Source organism: Dromiciops gliroides, chromosome 4 (genome assembly GCF_019393635.1).
Source record: "Dromiciops gliroides isolate mDroGli1 chromosome 4, mDroGli1.pri, whole genome shotgun sequence".
In the NCBI taxonomy this organism is placed as follows: domain Eukaryota; kingdom Metazoa; phylum Chordata; class Mammalia; order Microbiotheria; family Microbiotheriidae; genus Dromiciops; species Dromiciops gliroides.
In genome coordinates this window covers 210185498-210203139 of record NC_057864.1, presented here as the reverse complement: position 1 = coordinate 210203139, position 17642 = coordinate 210185498, and the positions used below count along the sequence as shown (strand labels likewise).

The 17642-nt window shown below is 35.9% G+C and overlaps 1 protein-coding gene across 1 annotated transcript in view; it reads right to left on the bottom strand.

Moving 5' to 3' along the window:
- PRKCA (protein kinase C alpha) overlaps window positions 1-17642 on the bottom strand; it is a 512156-nt gene that overhangs the window by 288081 nt on the left and 206433 nt on the right. The window contains exon 3 of the mRNA XM_044000074.1: window positions 11030-11112. Within this exon, the coding sequence (XP_043856009.1) occupies window positions 11030-11112 (83 nt within the window). The remainder of the gene's footprint in view (window positions 1-11029; window positions 11113-17642) is intronic.

Below are 17642 nucleotides of genomic sequence, written 5' to 3'. Positions count from 1 at the left end.
GTGGAGCCCCAGTCAGGATAGCACAAGATCTAGCAGCTTCTACATTAAAGGACTGGAGGGCATGGAATATGATATTCCAAAGGGCAAAGGAAATGAGATTACAACCAAGAATCACCTACCCAGCAAAACTCAGCATTATCTTTCAGCAGAAAAAATGGGACTTTAATGAAAAAGAAGACTTTCAGATATTTGTGATGAAAAGACCTGAACTGAATGGCAAATTTGACTTCCAAATACAAGACCCTAGAGAACCATAAAAAAATTGGAGCTGGGGGATATACCTGGGGTCGTACAGTGGGCAACTGTCTTGTGTCTGAGGCCGGGTTTTGGCTGGGATCCCCGTGGGTCCAGGGGTGATGCTCTGTCCACTGTGTCACTTAGCTAGATGATGACATCTTTAGGGTTAAAATGAGGGGTAAAGGGAATTCACTGGGGGAGGGGGAGGGGGAAGGGCATAAGTGAAATCCTACCTGAAAGTAACAGGAAAAGGCTTATGGAGTGGGGGAAGAGATGGGAGAGGACCAGGGCAGTAAATGAATATTACACTCATCAGAAAAGGCTCAAAGATCTTAAACTCATCAGAGCTGCCTCAAGGAGGGACTAACACACACACACACCCAACTGGGTGGAGTAACCTATTTAATCTGGGCAGTAAATGAGCCTAATACTCATCAAAATTGGCTCAAAGACCTCAATCTCATCAGAATTGGCTCAAAGAGGGAATAATGTATGCACCCAACTGGGTGGAGTAATCTCTCTAACCCTGCAGGAAAATAGGAGGGGAAGGGGATAAAGAGAGGGGGGCAAAAGAAGGAAGGGCAGAGTGGGGAAGGGGACAAACAGAAGCAAATCCCTTTTGAAGAGTGATAGGATGAAAGAAGATGGATAATAGAATAAATATCATGGGGAAGGGAATAGGATAGAAGGGAAACAGTTAACAATAGTAATCATGAAAAAGAGAAAAGGGGGGAAAATTGTACAAAAAAATATTTATAGCAACTCTTGGTGGAGGCTAAGAATTGAGAATCAAGGGAATGTCCATCAATTGAGGAATGATGGAAAAAGCTGTGTTATATGATTGTAGTGGAATGGTCTTGTGCTACAGGAAATGACAAACAGGATGATCCCCGAAAAACCTTGAAAGACTAATGAACATTGATGTATCGTGAAGTGAGCAGAGTTGAGAGGACATTGTACATAGTGACAGCAGTATTGTTCAATGAGTAATTGTCAATGACTTAGCTACTCCCAGCAGTACAATGATCCAGGACAATCCCAAAGAACTAATGAGGAAGCATACTATGCACTGCTATATAAAGAACGGATAAAAACAACACTTGTGGATTGTACATATAAAACCTGATTGCAATCTTGTGGAGGGGGGAGGAAAGGGAGGGAGGGAGGGAGGGAGAAAAATTTGGAACTCTAAATCTTATGAAAATGAATGTTGAAAACTACCCTTACATGTAAATGGAAAATAAAATAAATGTTTGTTGAGAAAAAAAATTTTAAAAATTAAAAGAAATGTGAAAAGCAAAAATTTAGAAACCTCTCTCTCCCAAATGGTCAAACAGACTGTGCTGAGCACTGGTAGAGCCTTCTAACCTTGTATTGGTATGATTAGCCACAGTTGGACAGACATCAACATCATGATGTCATTTTGGCTCTCCTTGAGCATGAAGGATAAACAACATCAAACAAGTGGTCCTCTGGACTCTAGGTAATAGACTTGCCCAAGGTTATAGAGTCAGTATATGTCAGAGACAGAACTTAAATGCAAATCTCTTTGACTTCAACTTGTTTTCTATCCATTATTAAAGGTACACCCAATTTTTCTGGAATAGACTTCTAAGGCCTTGAGCAGACTCCCCTTTCCCAAATTATTAACATATGAGCAAACTCACTTCACATGGTACCTTATGTATTTTGTTTGTTTGTTTTTCTGTGGGGCAATGAGGGCAATGTGTGCCCAGAGTCACACAGCTAGTAAGTGTTAAGTGTCTGAGGCCGGATTTGAACTCAGGTCCTCCTGACTCCAGAGCCAGTGCTCTAATCCACTGTGCCACCTAGCTGCCCCCCCCACCTTATGTATTCTGGGGGGAGGGAGGGTGTCATATATTTAACACTGAAAACACCCTTCACCAATGCAGAGTAACAATTCAGTTGTAACATAGTTTTAGAGAAATACCCAGGGCATAAAAGGTTAAATACTTTGCCCATGATTAGATAATTAGTATGTATCAAAGTCAGAATAAGAACCCAGATTTTCCTGACTCTAAGCTAACTTTCTATCGCTATGCCATGCTACCTCTATCAACAAATTTAGTGGTTTCCAAGTTTTAAATTTTGGTGTCTAGATAAAAATTATCACATTGCACACCTGCTATGTGTGAGATCCTAAGTGGACAACTAGGGGCAGCTAGGTGGCACGGTGGATAGAGCACCGGCCCTGGAGTCAAGAGGATCTGAGTTCAAATCTCACCTCAGAAGCTTACTAGTTGTGTGATCCTGGGCAAGTAACTTAACCTCAATTGCCTTAAAACATCTGGGGCCATCTCCAGTCATACTGAGATAGAGAGATAGATAGATAGATAGATAGATAGATAGATAGATAGATAGATAGATAGATAGATAGATAGATAGATAGATAGATAGATAGATAGATAGATAGATAGATATAGATATAGATTTCACTTTATTATTGCCACTGGACCCAGATGACTCTGGAGAAGAGAGTGAGGTTGGTGACCCTGCACAGCCCTTCCTCACTTAAATCCAATTCAATGCAAGTCATGACATCACCCCAATGTCACGGTCCTTTTCAAGAATGAAGGACAAACAACAACAGTTGTACAATAAAAAAGTCCCTTATTCAAAGAGTTCATTGCATAAACAGGGGGAGATTAGATATTAAGAAAAACAATATCAAGATACTATAATAAAGATATTTCAAGGAAATTGAGGTGTGTTCAGATAAGAAAAAGCCAGAAACACCAAATGCTTAATAGAAGGCAATATAAAGTATAAAAACCAAGTTTTATCCAAATCTTCATGTAAATTTTTGTGTGCTTTCTTCCCCCACAGAAAAGCTACTCTTATTATTCTAAAATTATTCTATGAAACAAAGCTGAAAATCTTGCAAATTCCTCAAGAAACAAATCCAAGAAACAAAAATAGATAAGACACATTGTCTGTATCTGTAAGTTCAAGCCAAATTCCAATGAATAAATGAGATATTAATTACATCTGGGCTCAATGTTCTGCCCTGGAAATAATAAAAGTAATTTTAAGTGTGTCAAAAAAAAGGGGGGGGGGAGATAAAGTATCTGTGTGTAAGAAAAAGTTAATTAGCCCTATATTCTCTCAATTCTGTGTGACATACATGGAAAATATCCTACTTCAATGTCTATGGCCTCAAAAATTAATATCCATAGTACACAAATTAGCTTCAAAAATTGAAGCAAGAATTCCTTTTATGATAAAAATATGATCCTAATATCTAAAACAGGAAAGAACAAAGGAAGAGAAATTATAGACCAATATCATTAATGAATAATAATTCAAAAATTTTAAATAAAATTCTGGCCTAAGGACTACATCAATAATAACAAAAAATTATTCACTATGATCAAGTTGGAATTATACCAAGAATATAAGGATGACTCAACACTAAGGAAACATAATTAACCATATCAAAACCAAAATCATTCTAAAGCAGAAAAAGAAAATCTTTCACAAAGTATAAAAGTCATTCCTGCATTAAAAAAAAAAAACATACTAGGGGGCAGCTAGGTGGTGCAGTGGATAGAGCACCGGCCCTGGATTCAGGAGGACCTGAGTTCAAATCCAGCCTCAGACACTTAACAATTACTAGTTGCATGACCCTGGGCAAGTCACTTAACCCCCAATTGCCTCACCAAAAAACAAACAAACAAACAAACAAAACAAACCATACTATCCATAGATTAAGGACCTTATTTTTTAGTTTTTGTTTTTTTGCAGGGCAATGAGGGTAAGTGACTTGCCCAGGGTCACATAGCTAGTAAGTGGCAAGTGTCTGAGGCTGGATTTGAACTCGGGTCCTCCTGACTCCAGGGCTGGTGCTTTATCCACTGTGCCACCTAGCTGCCCCCTTAAGGCCCTTATTTTTTAAATTATTTTTAAAGTTTACATACAAACTCAAAGATAGCATTGTATGTAATGGAAAACAATAGAATTTTCCCAGTAAATTCAACAATAAAACAAGGATGCTCATTTTCCCCATTAGAGCACTGAACTTGAACTTAGAGAGAGCAGAATTCAAAATCTTCAGTTACTTTCTAGCTATGTGATCATAGTCAACTGACCTCTCTCAGCCTCCATTTCCTCATCTATAAAATTAGATAATAACACCTCCCTTATTGTTCAAATCAAATGAAATACAATGAGGAACTGTTTAAGAATTAATAAATGAGGGGCAACTAGATGGCGCAGTGGATAGAGCACCGGCCCTGGATTCAGGAGGACCTGAGTTCAAATCCAGCCTCAGACACTTGACACTTGCTGGCTGTGTGACTCTGGGCAAGTCGCTTAGCCCCAATTGCCTCACCAAAACAAAACAAAAAAAAAAGAATTAATAAATGCTAATTATTATTGCTGTTGTTGGAATGTTATTGATAGCATAAGACAAGAAAAGAAATTAAAGGCATAAACACAGGCAAAGAGGAGACAAAACTATACCAAATGGAAAACAATATTATGATTTACTTAATAATCATCAGAGAATCATAAAAAAAAAAACCTGAGGAAAATAGTACCTTTAGTGATATGTCATTACAGAATAAACTCAGAAAATTCAATAGTACTTCTATATAGGAATAACAAATCCAAGAGGAAATGATAGAAAAGAAAGTCTTATTTCAAATAACTATAAAATGAATAAAATATTTGGAAGTTAATCTAACAAAACATATTTTAGACCTGAATAGCTACAACTACAAAAACTCTTAAGTGAAATAATGACCGAATTCAAGGAATATTCATTACTCATGACTAGGTCATGCCAATATGACCAAAATGATGATTTTCCTAAATTAATTTGTAAGATTTTAGTGCTATAAGCAATGAAATTATCAAGTGGGTACATTATAGAACAAGACCATATAACAACAAAAGACATTTGGAGAAAGAAATTTTGACTCTGTAGAGGAAAAAGTAGAAATAAAAGTGGAAGAGAATTCAAAGTAACTACAAATTAGTAATCATCAAAACCATTTTTGTACTGGTTAAAAAATAGAAAAGCAGAGGGCAGAGATTGTCTTTTGCCTCTTTTTGTATCCCAGATTTCAGAAACACATCTGGCACATAATAAGCACTAATAAATGTTTATTGAATGAACTAATAAAGATGGCCTGGAAAAAATCAAATTAAGTAATTCTGTCTTCAATAAATGTAAAAATATAAAAGAGTTGGGGAAGAATACCCTAACTGCTGGGGAATTTGGAATGATTTAGAAAAATTAAATTTACTTCAACACCTAAAATATCATATATCACAATAAACTCAAAATTAATTCATACCATAAAACAATTAAGAGAGAACAAAAACAACTATAACTAAGGGAAGGATTCTTAATAAGGGATATAAAGAATTACAAAATATAAAAATAAATAATAAAGTAAAAAAGATAAGTACCTATTATATGAAATTGAAAAAGTCTTGAACTAACAGAATCAATAAAACTAAGAAAGGAATCATCTGATTTGGGAAAGACAACTATATCATATACCTTCCATAGGCTCTGGTATCCAAGATATGTAAAAAAAATTTTAAAATACATAAAGACCAGAAGTCAAACCCTGATGAATAAGTGACTAATAATACAAAAACTTTTCAAAAGTTGCAAACTATTAACAATAATAAATAAGAAAGATAGCCACAAATGACTAATAATAAGAGGAATGCAAAACCAAAAACAAAACAAACCAAAAAAAGAGGAATGCAAATCAAAACAAATCTGGGGTTTCACTTCACACCTAGCGAATTGACAAAGATAACAAGTGATGGAAATTGAAAATGGTGAAGGTATTGTGAGAAGCATGACACATTAATAAACCATTACGAAGCTGTAAATTTGTTTAACCATTCTAGAAAGCAATTTGGCATTATGATAAGAAACTGCCTAACGTGCCTATTCGCATTGATCAAGAGAGCTTACTGCTTTGAAGAAGGAACATAAACCGAAATAGTTAGAGTAGCACTTTTATAAAGTAGCAAAGAATTTAAAAAGTAGATGCCCACAAATTAGAGAATGGATTTAACAAAAACAAACAAAAACAAAAAAACCAAACAAAAAACATAGCACATATAATAAATAAGCTTAGCTCTAAAGAAGAAATATGGGAATACCTTTCTTTTTTAACTTTTGGGGGAATATCTTTCTTCACAGTAGTTGGGAATAATGGGGATGAAAAGGTATATATTGTCAGACATGATTGGCTTTACTAAACATTTATTCTCTTTCTTTTATCTTCTTGGTTATAAGAAATGACTATCATCCCTACGAATGAAGCTAGATTCAGAAATGTTCAATAGCTTGCTCATGGCCTTATAACTATTAAGTTTCAGCCACATAAATGGAAATCAGCACTCTTCTAACTCAGTCAGGTGTGATTTCTACAAGACAATATTGTATAATTAAGAAGAAGAATACCCCAATACTTATAAAGTACTTTAAGGTTTAAATTATATATTGCTTACAATATACCTATGAGATAGTGAGTTAGATATTCATATTTCCATTTTACAGATGAAACTGAGGCATGTCAAGGTTAAGTTACTTGCCTAGGATCACTGAGTTAAGCGCCAGAGTACAGAATCGAGTCCAAATTTCTTAATTCTACCTTAACCAATATCTCTACCCTTTGAACTCAGCACATTTTGCCTCTGTCACTCATTTGGCTTTTAATCATAGACTGATTTATGACATTTACTATTGTGGGAGGATCAAGTGAAATAATATAAATAAAAGACTATCCCTATCCAAATAACTTTGTAGCATTTAATACTTTATTTTTTTAAATTTTTTTTTAAGTGAGGCAATTGGGGTTAAGTGACTTGCCCAGGGTCCCACAGCTAGTAAGTGTTAAGTGTCTGAGACCAGATTTGAACTCAGGTACTCCTGACTCCAGGGCCAGTGCTCTATCCACTGTGCCACCTAGCTGCCCCGCATTTAATACTTTTTAAAGTAATAAGTGCTAGATGGAAGATTACTTGCGATACAAAATATTAATACTCATTAACTTTGTATGTGTATGCATTTTGTCTTCCAACCTGACTTGTTTGATTGCAGTTACCATGAAGATAAGTATCCTTCAATATCTAGCATTATGCTATGCACATAGGAGGCACTTAATAACTACTGACTGAAAGAAAGAAATAAAAACTATCATTTTCATATAAAAAGCAGAAGACATATTGGTTTCACAAATCATAGATGTTGATTTTCTCTGGGCTTCAGTTTCCCAACTTGTAAAATGAGTGGAGTGTATGAGAAGGTCTCCAAGATCCTCTCCAGCTTTAAACTGAAGAGGATAAAAGAAGAAAAATCCCTCATTACCTCTCATCTCTAAATATTTAGAAAATTGTTCCTCTCTAGCAACAAGTAAAAATAATGTTCGGTTAGAGAAAGAGAAGCATGATCCATTTATTGTAAATAGTCTATACCTGTTAACTCAGAGGATCAAAAGGCAAAGACTTTACTCCTTAAAAGAAGATGCCTGGGGCAGGCAGGTGGAGCAGTGGATAGAGCACTGGCCCTGGATTCAGGAGGACCTGAGTTCAAAGCCGGCCTCAGACACTTAACACTTACTAGCTGTGTGACCCTGGGCAAGTCATTTAACCGCCATTGCCTCTCAAAAACAAAAACAAAAACAAACAAAAAAAGAAGATGCCAGCACTCTGATTCTTCTCTTATAACATGACTAATGCAGAAATATGTTTAATGTTATTATGTATATATAACCTATATCAGATTACCTGCTGTCTATGGGAGGGGGGAGAGGGAGAAAATTTTGAAATTATAAATCTTATATAAACAAATGTTGAAAACTATTTCTACATGTAGCTGGAAAATAATAAAATACTTTTATTAAAAAAAAAAGACGCCAGCTCCACCGTATGACAGATAAGACTAGCTGATTCTTTGCACATTTCAACATATGAAGTAATTTTCTCTGATATAAAGATTGCTATCAGCTTCTTTTTGAAGAATATTAAAATGTAAGCATGACAGTGTTCACCACCATCCATTTACTGTTTTATTAAGATTCTTTAAAAAGCCCTTGAAAACAATTGAGAAATAAGAAAAGAACATGTCAGAACCAAAGACCACAAAATATCTCCCAATTTTATTTGATACCATTCTAATTTTTATTATCCTTATATCCAATTTTAAGTTCTACAATTAAAAATTATTTCAGGGGGCAGCCAGATGGTGCAGTGGATAAAACACTGGCCCTGGATTCAGGAGGTCCTGAACTCAAATCCGGCCTCAGACACTTGACACTTACTAGCTGTGTGACTCTGGGCAAGTCACTTAACCCTCATTGTCCCAGAAAAACAAACAAACAAAAAAAGAATGATTTCAAAACCACAGAGAGATATGATAGAACCCTTTAAAATAGTGAAAAGAGAACTCATTCTCTTCCAACTACCCCATAATTCTCCCTTTTCCCTAACTTCCCCATTTCTGTTGAAGGTACCATCATTCTTCCAGGCCACCAGGTTTGCAACCTCAGATATTGTCATCTTTTCAATCCCCTCATTTCTTATATTCAGTAGATTGCCTAGCTTCTTTCAAATATTATCAGTTCAGGTACTACCTTCTACAGAAATCCCATCTTGATTCCAATCCTTTCCACCTTCCCATTAGAAAGTCACTTGTTTGTATTTTTAATGTATTTTTCTATGTACATAGAGTATTTCCCAATAGCATGTAAACTCCTTAAAAGGCATAAAGTATTTCCTTTTTTATTTTTGTATTCTCAATTCCTAGCAAAGTGCCTGACATATCTTGTGCACTTAATAAATGCTTGTTAAATGAATGAATGATTAAGACAAGAAGAACACAGATGGTTCAAAGAATTGGATAATAGATTTCCATTTTTAGTTAAGTATTATTTTAAAAACTAAGAAGTGTTTGAAGGAGATGGAAAGAAGGGGATTGAAATAAATCCAGTAAAAAATATCTACTTCTTTCCCTCTTTGCTCTCCCATTATGACCATTGCTACTATACATTCCCAGTGTAAGGGAGAAAAAACAAGTGAAATGATAAAAGGATAGGGAAAGGAGATAAAAAAGGATAGAGAAAAGGATAAGAAAAATAAGAGGAAGAAAAGACCAAAAAAAAAGGAAATTATCATCCCATAATGTTTTGGGTCAGATAAAAACCAAAGGGGTAAAATAGATATAGGCATGTAAAAGGATGTTGTAGGATAAATTCCTACTAATTCTTCTCCTAAGCCCTCAAACTGAGATTGTTTAGCATAAAACAGGGAAGGAAAAAGAAGATGTATAGAAAAAAGGCCAAAAATGAGACTAGCTATGGACAAGACTATTAGTCCATTTATTGAATATTGTATCTCCCTTCCCAACAGGTCACCATTAACTTCTGTTATTGCTTATGTGGGGGAAAACAAGGCAGAAAGGACCCAAATCCCACAGAAAAATTCCTTCTTTTGAAAAACAATTAGGGGCAGCTAGGTGGCACAGTGGATAGAGCACCGGCCCTGTAGTCAGGAGGACCTGAGTTCAAATCCAGTCTCAGACACTTGACCCTTACCAGCTGTGTGACCATGAGCAAGTTATTTAACTCCAATTGCCTTACCCCCCTCCAAAAAATAGCCAAAACTAGAATGAAAAGATTATTGAAAAAAAGTAGTGAAGATTTGAGAGGAACAAATGCCAATAGAAGAATTCATTTCAACCACATAGTCCAAATAAATACTTGAAGTAAATATTTCAAACAGAAGAGATTATCAAGCTATTTTTTTCAAGCAAAGAAAGTGAATGGAAATAAGAGACTAGGCATTTAAGAATCTTTTGTGTGTTGGGTTCTGACTTGTCAAAAATTTGATATCACAAAATAAATACCCATGATCCAGTGACAGAGGGATATCTCATAGTAACATATGTACATGTTTTATGGAGGATTTATGGAAGGATATAGACAAGAATCTCCAAGGATTCATCTTCCAATGAGTTTTCAGTAGCCTTTTCCATCTCATCTTTTCCAACCTTCCGTTATGCTAACTAATGCCAGTTCAGGGACTTGAGAGAGGAATGAGTGGAATAATATTGTAGCCCCTCTTATTTAAAAAAAAATCCTTAAATCCATTCTATCACTTTCATTTTTATCCTCTTTCTCTAAATGCATTTTAGATGTTAATATTCCCCATGTATTTTTATATTTTGACTAATATATCCCATTTCTAGAACAACTGAGAAATGCAAGGAGAGAAGGGTAAAGACAGAGTAGAATTAGGGCATAAATAAACTACATTATATGTTCAGACAAAAAAAAACTTCTCTAAGTATTGTTCTTCTAAACAGATGTTAAATTATTTTATCCAACAGGGGAATTCATAATGCATAATGAAAAGGCATCAAGCATCACAGGAAAAAACAAGCAACATTTTATTACATCAGTAGAGTGCAATAAAAGACTCATTATTCAATAAGCCATTTGAAGTGAAATGAAGCCAGATTTATGTTCCGTTTATGACTCATCAATATGTTTACAGGGGAAATAACATGCATTTCATAGAGTAGGACAAACTTTTCATAGTAACCTATGCAACAATAAACATGACAGTCATGGCTTTGAACTCAGTGTCATTAACCTATTATTTGATACAACTTAATGACATATGAAAGTTTCCCAGGAGAGGATGCCATCTATCACCATTCCATGCAAAAATGGCCAGAGAAACATTGTAAAAATTGTTAGACAAAGACACTGTGAGCAAGCAGACATCCACATGTACTTACATCAGTGTCAGGTCCTTTATCTGCACCCGGACAAGAGAAAGTGACAAATTCATGGCACCTCTTGTGAACAACAAAACAGCAAACTGGTAGGGAGAAAACAAAATCACAATTAGAGAAGGTTCTCACTTGCTCAAATAAATTTAATTTGACTATAAATGGAATGCTTTAAAAAAGCAATCACATGGCATTCATTCAAAGACTTGTAGTATTCACTAGTAAATTAAATATAGATGCTTCATCATCTTCAATAAATTCTAACCTTCAATGATTTTATAACACTAGATCTGTTTCCACAAACAAGCTAGATAATACATCAAAGTCTTGGTTTCTTCACCAACAAATTCAGAATAATTATACCTAGAGGGCAGCTAGGTGGTGTAGTGGATAAAGCACCAGCCCTGAATTCAGGAGGACCTGAGTTCAAATGCCGCCTCAGACACTTGAAACTTAACTAGCTGTGTGACCCTGGGCAAGTTACTTATCCCTCATTGTCCTGCCCCCAAACAAACAAAAACAGAATAATTATACCTATATCTTGAATGGTTGTTCTGAGGATGGAATTAGAGAATATAACTTTGCAAAGTTTCAAGTGCTATGTAAATGTGAGTTGTTATCATTCTCTCTATGTATATGTGTATATACACATATATACATATGGTATGTATATATATATATACATATCTATGTGTATATATACATATGGTATATGTGTATGTATGTATTTGTGTATGTATTATACACCCTGTAATATAGTAGCTAAGTGGCTCAGGCTATAGTGTTGGGCATGGAGTCAGGAAGACCTCAGTTCAAATCCAGCCTTAGATATTTACTAGCTGTGTGATGCTGGGCAAGTCACTTAATTATTATTTTTTTTTGTGGGGCAGTGGGGGTTAAGTGACTTGCCCATGGTCACACAGCTAGTAAGTGTCAAGTGTCTGAGGCCGGATTTGAACTCAGGCACTCCTGAATCCAGGGCCGGTGCTTTATCCACTGTTCCACCTAGCTGCTCCCCAAGTCACTTAATTCTGTTTCTCTCAGTTTCCTCATCTGTAAAAATGAGCTAGAGAAGGAAATGGCAAACCACTCCAGTATCTTTGCCAAGAAAACACCAAATGGGGTCATGGAGAGTAGGACATGATGGACCCAACCAATTGAAGAACAAAACAACACGCGTACATTACAAATAACACAGTTATCCTCCTCACTTAAGGAATTCATTGTCACTAACCCAACAATATAAAATGGAAGAATGTTATGTTCCATGCTATCTTCCAAAGGGCATCAGTTGCATAATGAATAGAAAGCTAGATTTGGAATATAACAAGCTCTACTTCTGACACATTCTAAATATGGAATGATGTCACTTAATCTCACAACAACCTATGCAACTTTCTAGGACTATGAGTTACACAGAGATTGTAGAACTTCAATGGTGGGTGGGTGGGTGGGAGTAATCTGCACACTAAAAGTTCACAATACAGCTGGATTTTTTTTTCTTTTAATGATACCTAACATCTTTGCAGAATCTCAAAGTTAGAAAGGACTTGATAGGTTACCTATTGTCAATGTCTTGTTCCAGATGGCTTGCTTCCACTGTGCCCTCTGAAATGCCTGTTACATAGGCAACAAACTTACTTCATCTTAAATCTATTCCTCTCTCACTCTTTCCATCTACTACCTCTTACTAAAACCTGACTCCCCCTCAATGACACAACCTCCCTCTGTCCCTCACCCTTTCTCTCCTCTCACTGTCTTCTTAATCCCTAACAATCTAGCTTCCAACCTTATCATTCTATCAAAACTGCTCCCTCAAAAGTTACTAATGATTTTAGTTGACAAGTCCAATTGCATTTTCTCAATCCTCATTCTCAACCTCTTGGTAGCCTTTGACACTGTTGATCATTCTCTCTTCCTTGATACTCTCTTCTTTCTCAGTTTTTAGGACACCATTCTCTCCTGGTTTTCCTCCTACCTCTCTGACTGCTTCTTCTCTGTCTCCTTTGCTAGGTCCTCTTTCAGATCACACCATCTAAGTATAGGGGTGGGGTTCTTTCCTGGGCCTTCTTCTCTTCTCCCTCTATTCTACTTCATTTAGTAATCTCATCAGCTCCCATGGATGAAATTGCCATCTCTATGCTGATGATTCTCAAATCGATCTTTCCTGCTTCAATGATAATCTAATCTGATATCTCCAGATTTCAGATATCTTGAAATGAATGTCCAGTAGACATCTTAAATTTAATATGTCCAAAACTGAACTCATTATCTTCTTCCCTAAAACTCACTCATCTTTACATTCTCTATTAATGTAGAGAACAACACCATCCTCCTCATCCCTAAGGCTCACAACCTGAAGTCATCCTGGATTCCTTACTATCTCCCATGGTCCACATCTAAGTTATTGCCAAGGCTTTAGATTTCATCTTTCCAACATCACTCTAATAATTCCCCTTTTCTCCTCTGACATTGCCACTAGTCTAATGTAAGCCCTCATCAATTCATACTTTGATTATTTCAGTAGCTTGCTAGTAGGGCTACCTGCCTCAAGTCTTTCCCTAATCCAATCTAACCTCCATTCAGCCACTAAAATGATTTTCTAAAGCACAGGTCTGATCATGTCACATTCCTACTAAATAAGTTCCAGTGGCTTCTTATTGCCACCAGGATCAAATTCTAAATGCTCCTTTGGCATTCAAAGTCCTTGATAACCTAGAACCCTCTTACACATCATTTTCTTATACCATATTCTCTAACATATACTCATCCAGTGACACTGACATACTAGCTGTTCCATGAACAAAACAGTCTGTGTCTCAGCTCTAGGCATTTTCTCTGGCTGTCCCCCATATCTGAAACATTATCCCTTCTCTTCTCTGACTAGTGACCTCTGTGGCTTCCTCTAAGTTCCAAACAAAATACCATCTTCTATAGAAAGTCTTGCCCAACTCCTCTTAATTCCAGTGACTTCCCTCTATTGTTTCCTATTTATCCTGTATATAGCTTGGGGTGTGTGTGTGTGTGTGTGTGTGTGTGTGTGTTCATTTGCATGTTATTTCCCCCATTAGATTGTAAGCTCCATGAGGGCAGGAACAATCTTTTGCTTCTTTTTTTATCCCCTGTGCTTAGTACAGTGCCTAGAATATAGTAGGCACTGAATAAATGCTTATTGATTCTTTTACAAAGCATGATATAACTAAATCTGACCAAGTCCAAAAATCATAAACACTTTGCTAAGCTCAACATTGTTTTGATGAGCTAAAAGTCCTCAAACAGATTACCAAATGTCTGTAATATAGTTCAATCAACCAATATTTGTGGATTACCAAATTTCAAAATGTGAACAGAATGTTGCATAAAATTAAAGTCTACTCATTTGTGTTGGATATTGGCTGATTAAAAGCAAACCTACATATCTTAGAAAACATTAGGGCAACCATCTCCTTCAAAACCAAGTAACAGCTTTTTACTGTTAATGAATTATAAACATCAGTAGGTAAAGAAGTCTGAAATCATAAGACTTTGAACTAGAAAAGGGCTTTCAAAAACCTTTAATCCAACTTCCTACAGAAAAGACAACCATAGTGTTTAGAGTTTAAGTGACTTGATTAAGCATAACATACTGCAAGTTTAAAGCATCATACTGAGTTTCATCTTCTTCTGAATTTCTATAATACTTTTTTGTGTAGCATTCATGTAATACTTATATTAGGACCTAAAAGCAAAGAGTGGTAAAGCATAGGGAGGGAGGGAGAGGGAGAGGGAGAGGGAGAGGGAGAGGGGGGGAGAGAGAGAGAGAGAGAGAGAGAGAGAGAGAGAGAGAGAGAGAGAGAGAGAGGAGAGAGGGAGAGAGAGAGAGAGAGAGAGAGAGAGAGAGGGAGGGAGGGAGGGAGGGAGGGAGGGAGGGAGGGAGAGAATTATAACAAATAGCAATAATGAATATTATGATGATTTTCTGATTTTTTTTAAATCTTGGTATAAAGTCTTCATCAATGCGACCAAAAAGCTTAAATATGAGCAATTTGGATTTATATTAGGAAAGCAATGATGGCTCAAAATTAGAAAAATAACTAGCATAATTAACCTAATTGAAATAAAAATACATGATTATATCAATGAACGCAGAAAAAGGTTTTAACAAAACACAACACTTACTTAAAAATCTTTTCAAAGCATAAGACCATATTCTGGATCTAAACTAACTAGTATGTCTGGTGATTCCATCTTGGGAATGGAATGAAATGAGATACATGAAGACTATCTTACAATTAACAAAAGTTTTACTTAACCAGAAAAATGGAAAAGATATTCAGTAGGATATAACACTATTTCAGTTGAACATAGATTCCTAGCTTCCATGGTGTTACACCTTGTCCAAACTCTTTCAGCATTGCTTTTGTTGTTGTTTTTTACTTGAATGACTGAAAAACTATTTCAATGATTTGAGCCTTAGTTCTATAAGCCAATCCATTCTCAAGAATAGCTTCATTAACTTTAATGGCATGAACTAAAGGATAATTTTAATATGATTTTTAAAAGTACATACCTAAAATTAGCTAGCATTATCTGCAATGAGGTAAGCACTAGAAATTTAACCAATTTCAGTAAAGGAATAAAACAAGGATGCCTCCATTGCCTGCTATTACTTGACAGCTTAGAAAATGCTAGCAATAGCAATTAAATACATAAGCATATTAATCAGTACACAATTATTAAGTGCCTACTATGTGTCATTCACTGTCCTCAGCACTGGAGATACAAAAAGCTTACAATCTAGGCAAAGAGGAGACAAAATCATTCCTCTAGCTAAAGAGTAAATCCCAAAAATTCAGCAAAGAAACTAATCAATTAATAGCTTCAGCAAAAAAAAAAGAAAGAAAGAAAGAAAGAAAAGAAAAGAGAAAAAATAGCTTTAGCAAGTAGCAGAATACAACCATAAAATCAATGGCATTTCTAAGAATAATAACAAAATCCAGGAGGAAATAATAATCCAGGAGGAAATCCCTTTCAAAATACCAACTTGAAAATCACAAAAAACCATTCAGTAAAATTAAGAACAATTTAAATAAATAGTCAAATTTAGTGCCAATGGCCGGGCCAGGGCAACATGATAAAAAATTATATTACCTGAATTAATTTAAAGAATTAGTGCCATGTCGAATTAATGAAGGGTTACTCTATAAATCTATACAAAATACTTTAAAATGTATCTAGAACAAAAGATCTAGAATTTCAAAGGAAATGAAGAAATCCAAAAGGAAGAATGAAGAATATGCAGAACCCAGATTATACCATAGATCAATCATCATCTTGTTTTGGGAGGAAGTAGGGTTTATGAAGGAGTCTGAAGTCAAGCAGTGAGGCATAGTATAAGAGCTGTGGATTTGGAGTCAGGCACTATCTTGGTTTTAATTTTATTTTCGGAATTTCGGCCACATAAGAGTGAACAAGTTGACACTATTCATCACCCTCTTCTTGATACTCTCTTGACACCACTCTTTGCTCCTACCTGTCTGATCTCTACTCAGTGTATTTTGCTAGATCTTCATTCTAGGATCCATCAACTAACCTTGGACATCCCACAGAACTCTGTCCTGAACCCTCTTCTCTTCTCTTTCCATACTATTTTACTTGGTGATCTCATCATTTCCCATGGATTCAATTATTATTACCTTGCTGATGATTCTCAGATCTACTTACTGGCCCTAAACTCTCTGTTGGTCTCCAGACCACTGACAACTGGACATTTTGAATTGGCTGTCTTATAAACATCTTAAACTCAATATGCCCAAAACTGAATGTGTTTTTTCTCTCCAAACTCTCCACCTTTCCAAACTTCCTGGTTATTCCCTGTTGTGAGCACTAGCATCTTTCTAGTGTCACAGGCTTAAAACCCAAGTGTTATCTATAACATCTCACTCCCATCTGACATGAGAGTTGCCAAGACCTGTTGATTTTGCCTTTGTAACATCTCTCAAATATGCCTCGTTCTCTCTTCTGACACTGCCACTGCCCTGGTGCAGGCTCCCATCACCATATACATGGATTATTATTATTATTGTTGTTGTTGTTGTTGTTGTTATTGTTATTATTATTATTAACCAACAGGCTATTTTTGGTTGGTTCCATGTCACCAACCTCTCCACACTTTAGTTAATCCTCCAATCAGCTGTCAAAGTGACCTTCCTAAAGCATAGGTATGGCCATGTTATTCCATACTCACTTCCAATCACTTCCACAATCTAATATAAAACCCTCTATTTGTCATCCAAATCTGTGCACAAGCTGCTCCCACCTTTCCAGTCTTCTTACATCTTATACTCCCGATCTCCCCCCTTCAAACCCTATATACATGATCTTTGATCTAATTGCACTAGTCTGTCTTGCTCTTCCTTGAACAAGACAGTCCATCTCCTGACTCCAGGAATTTTCACTGGCTGTCCTCCATGTTTTCAATGTTCTCCCTCCCCATCTCTATCTCCTGGCTCCCTTTGCTTCCAAAGAGGTTTGGCTAAAATCATACCTTCTACCAGAGTCCTTTCCTAATTTCCCTTAATTCTATTGTCTTATGATTTTGATGAATACTACTGTACTATAAGAAATTATGAACTCGATG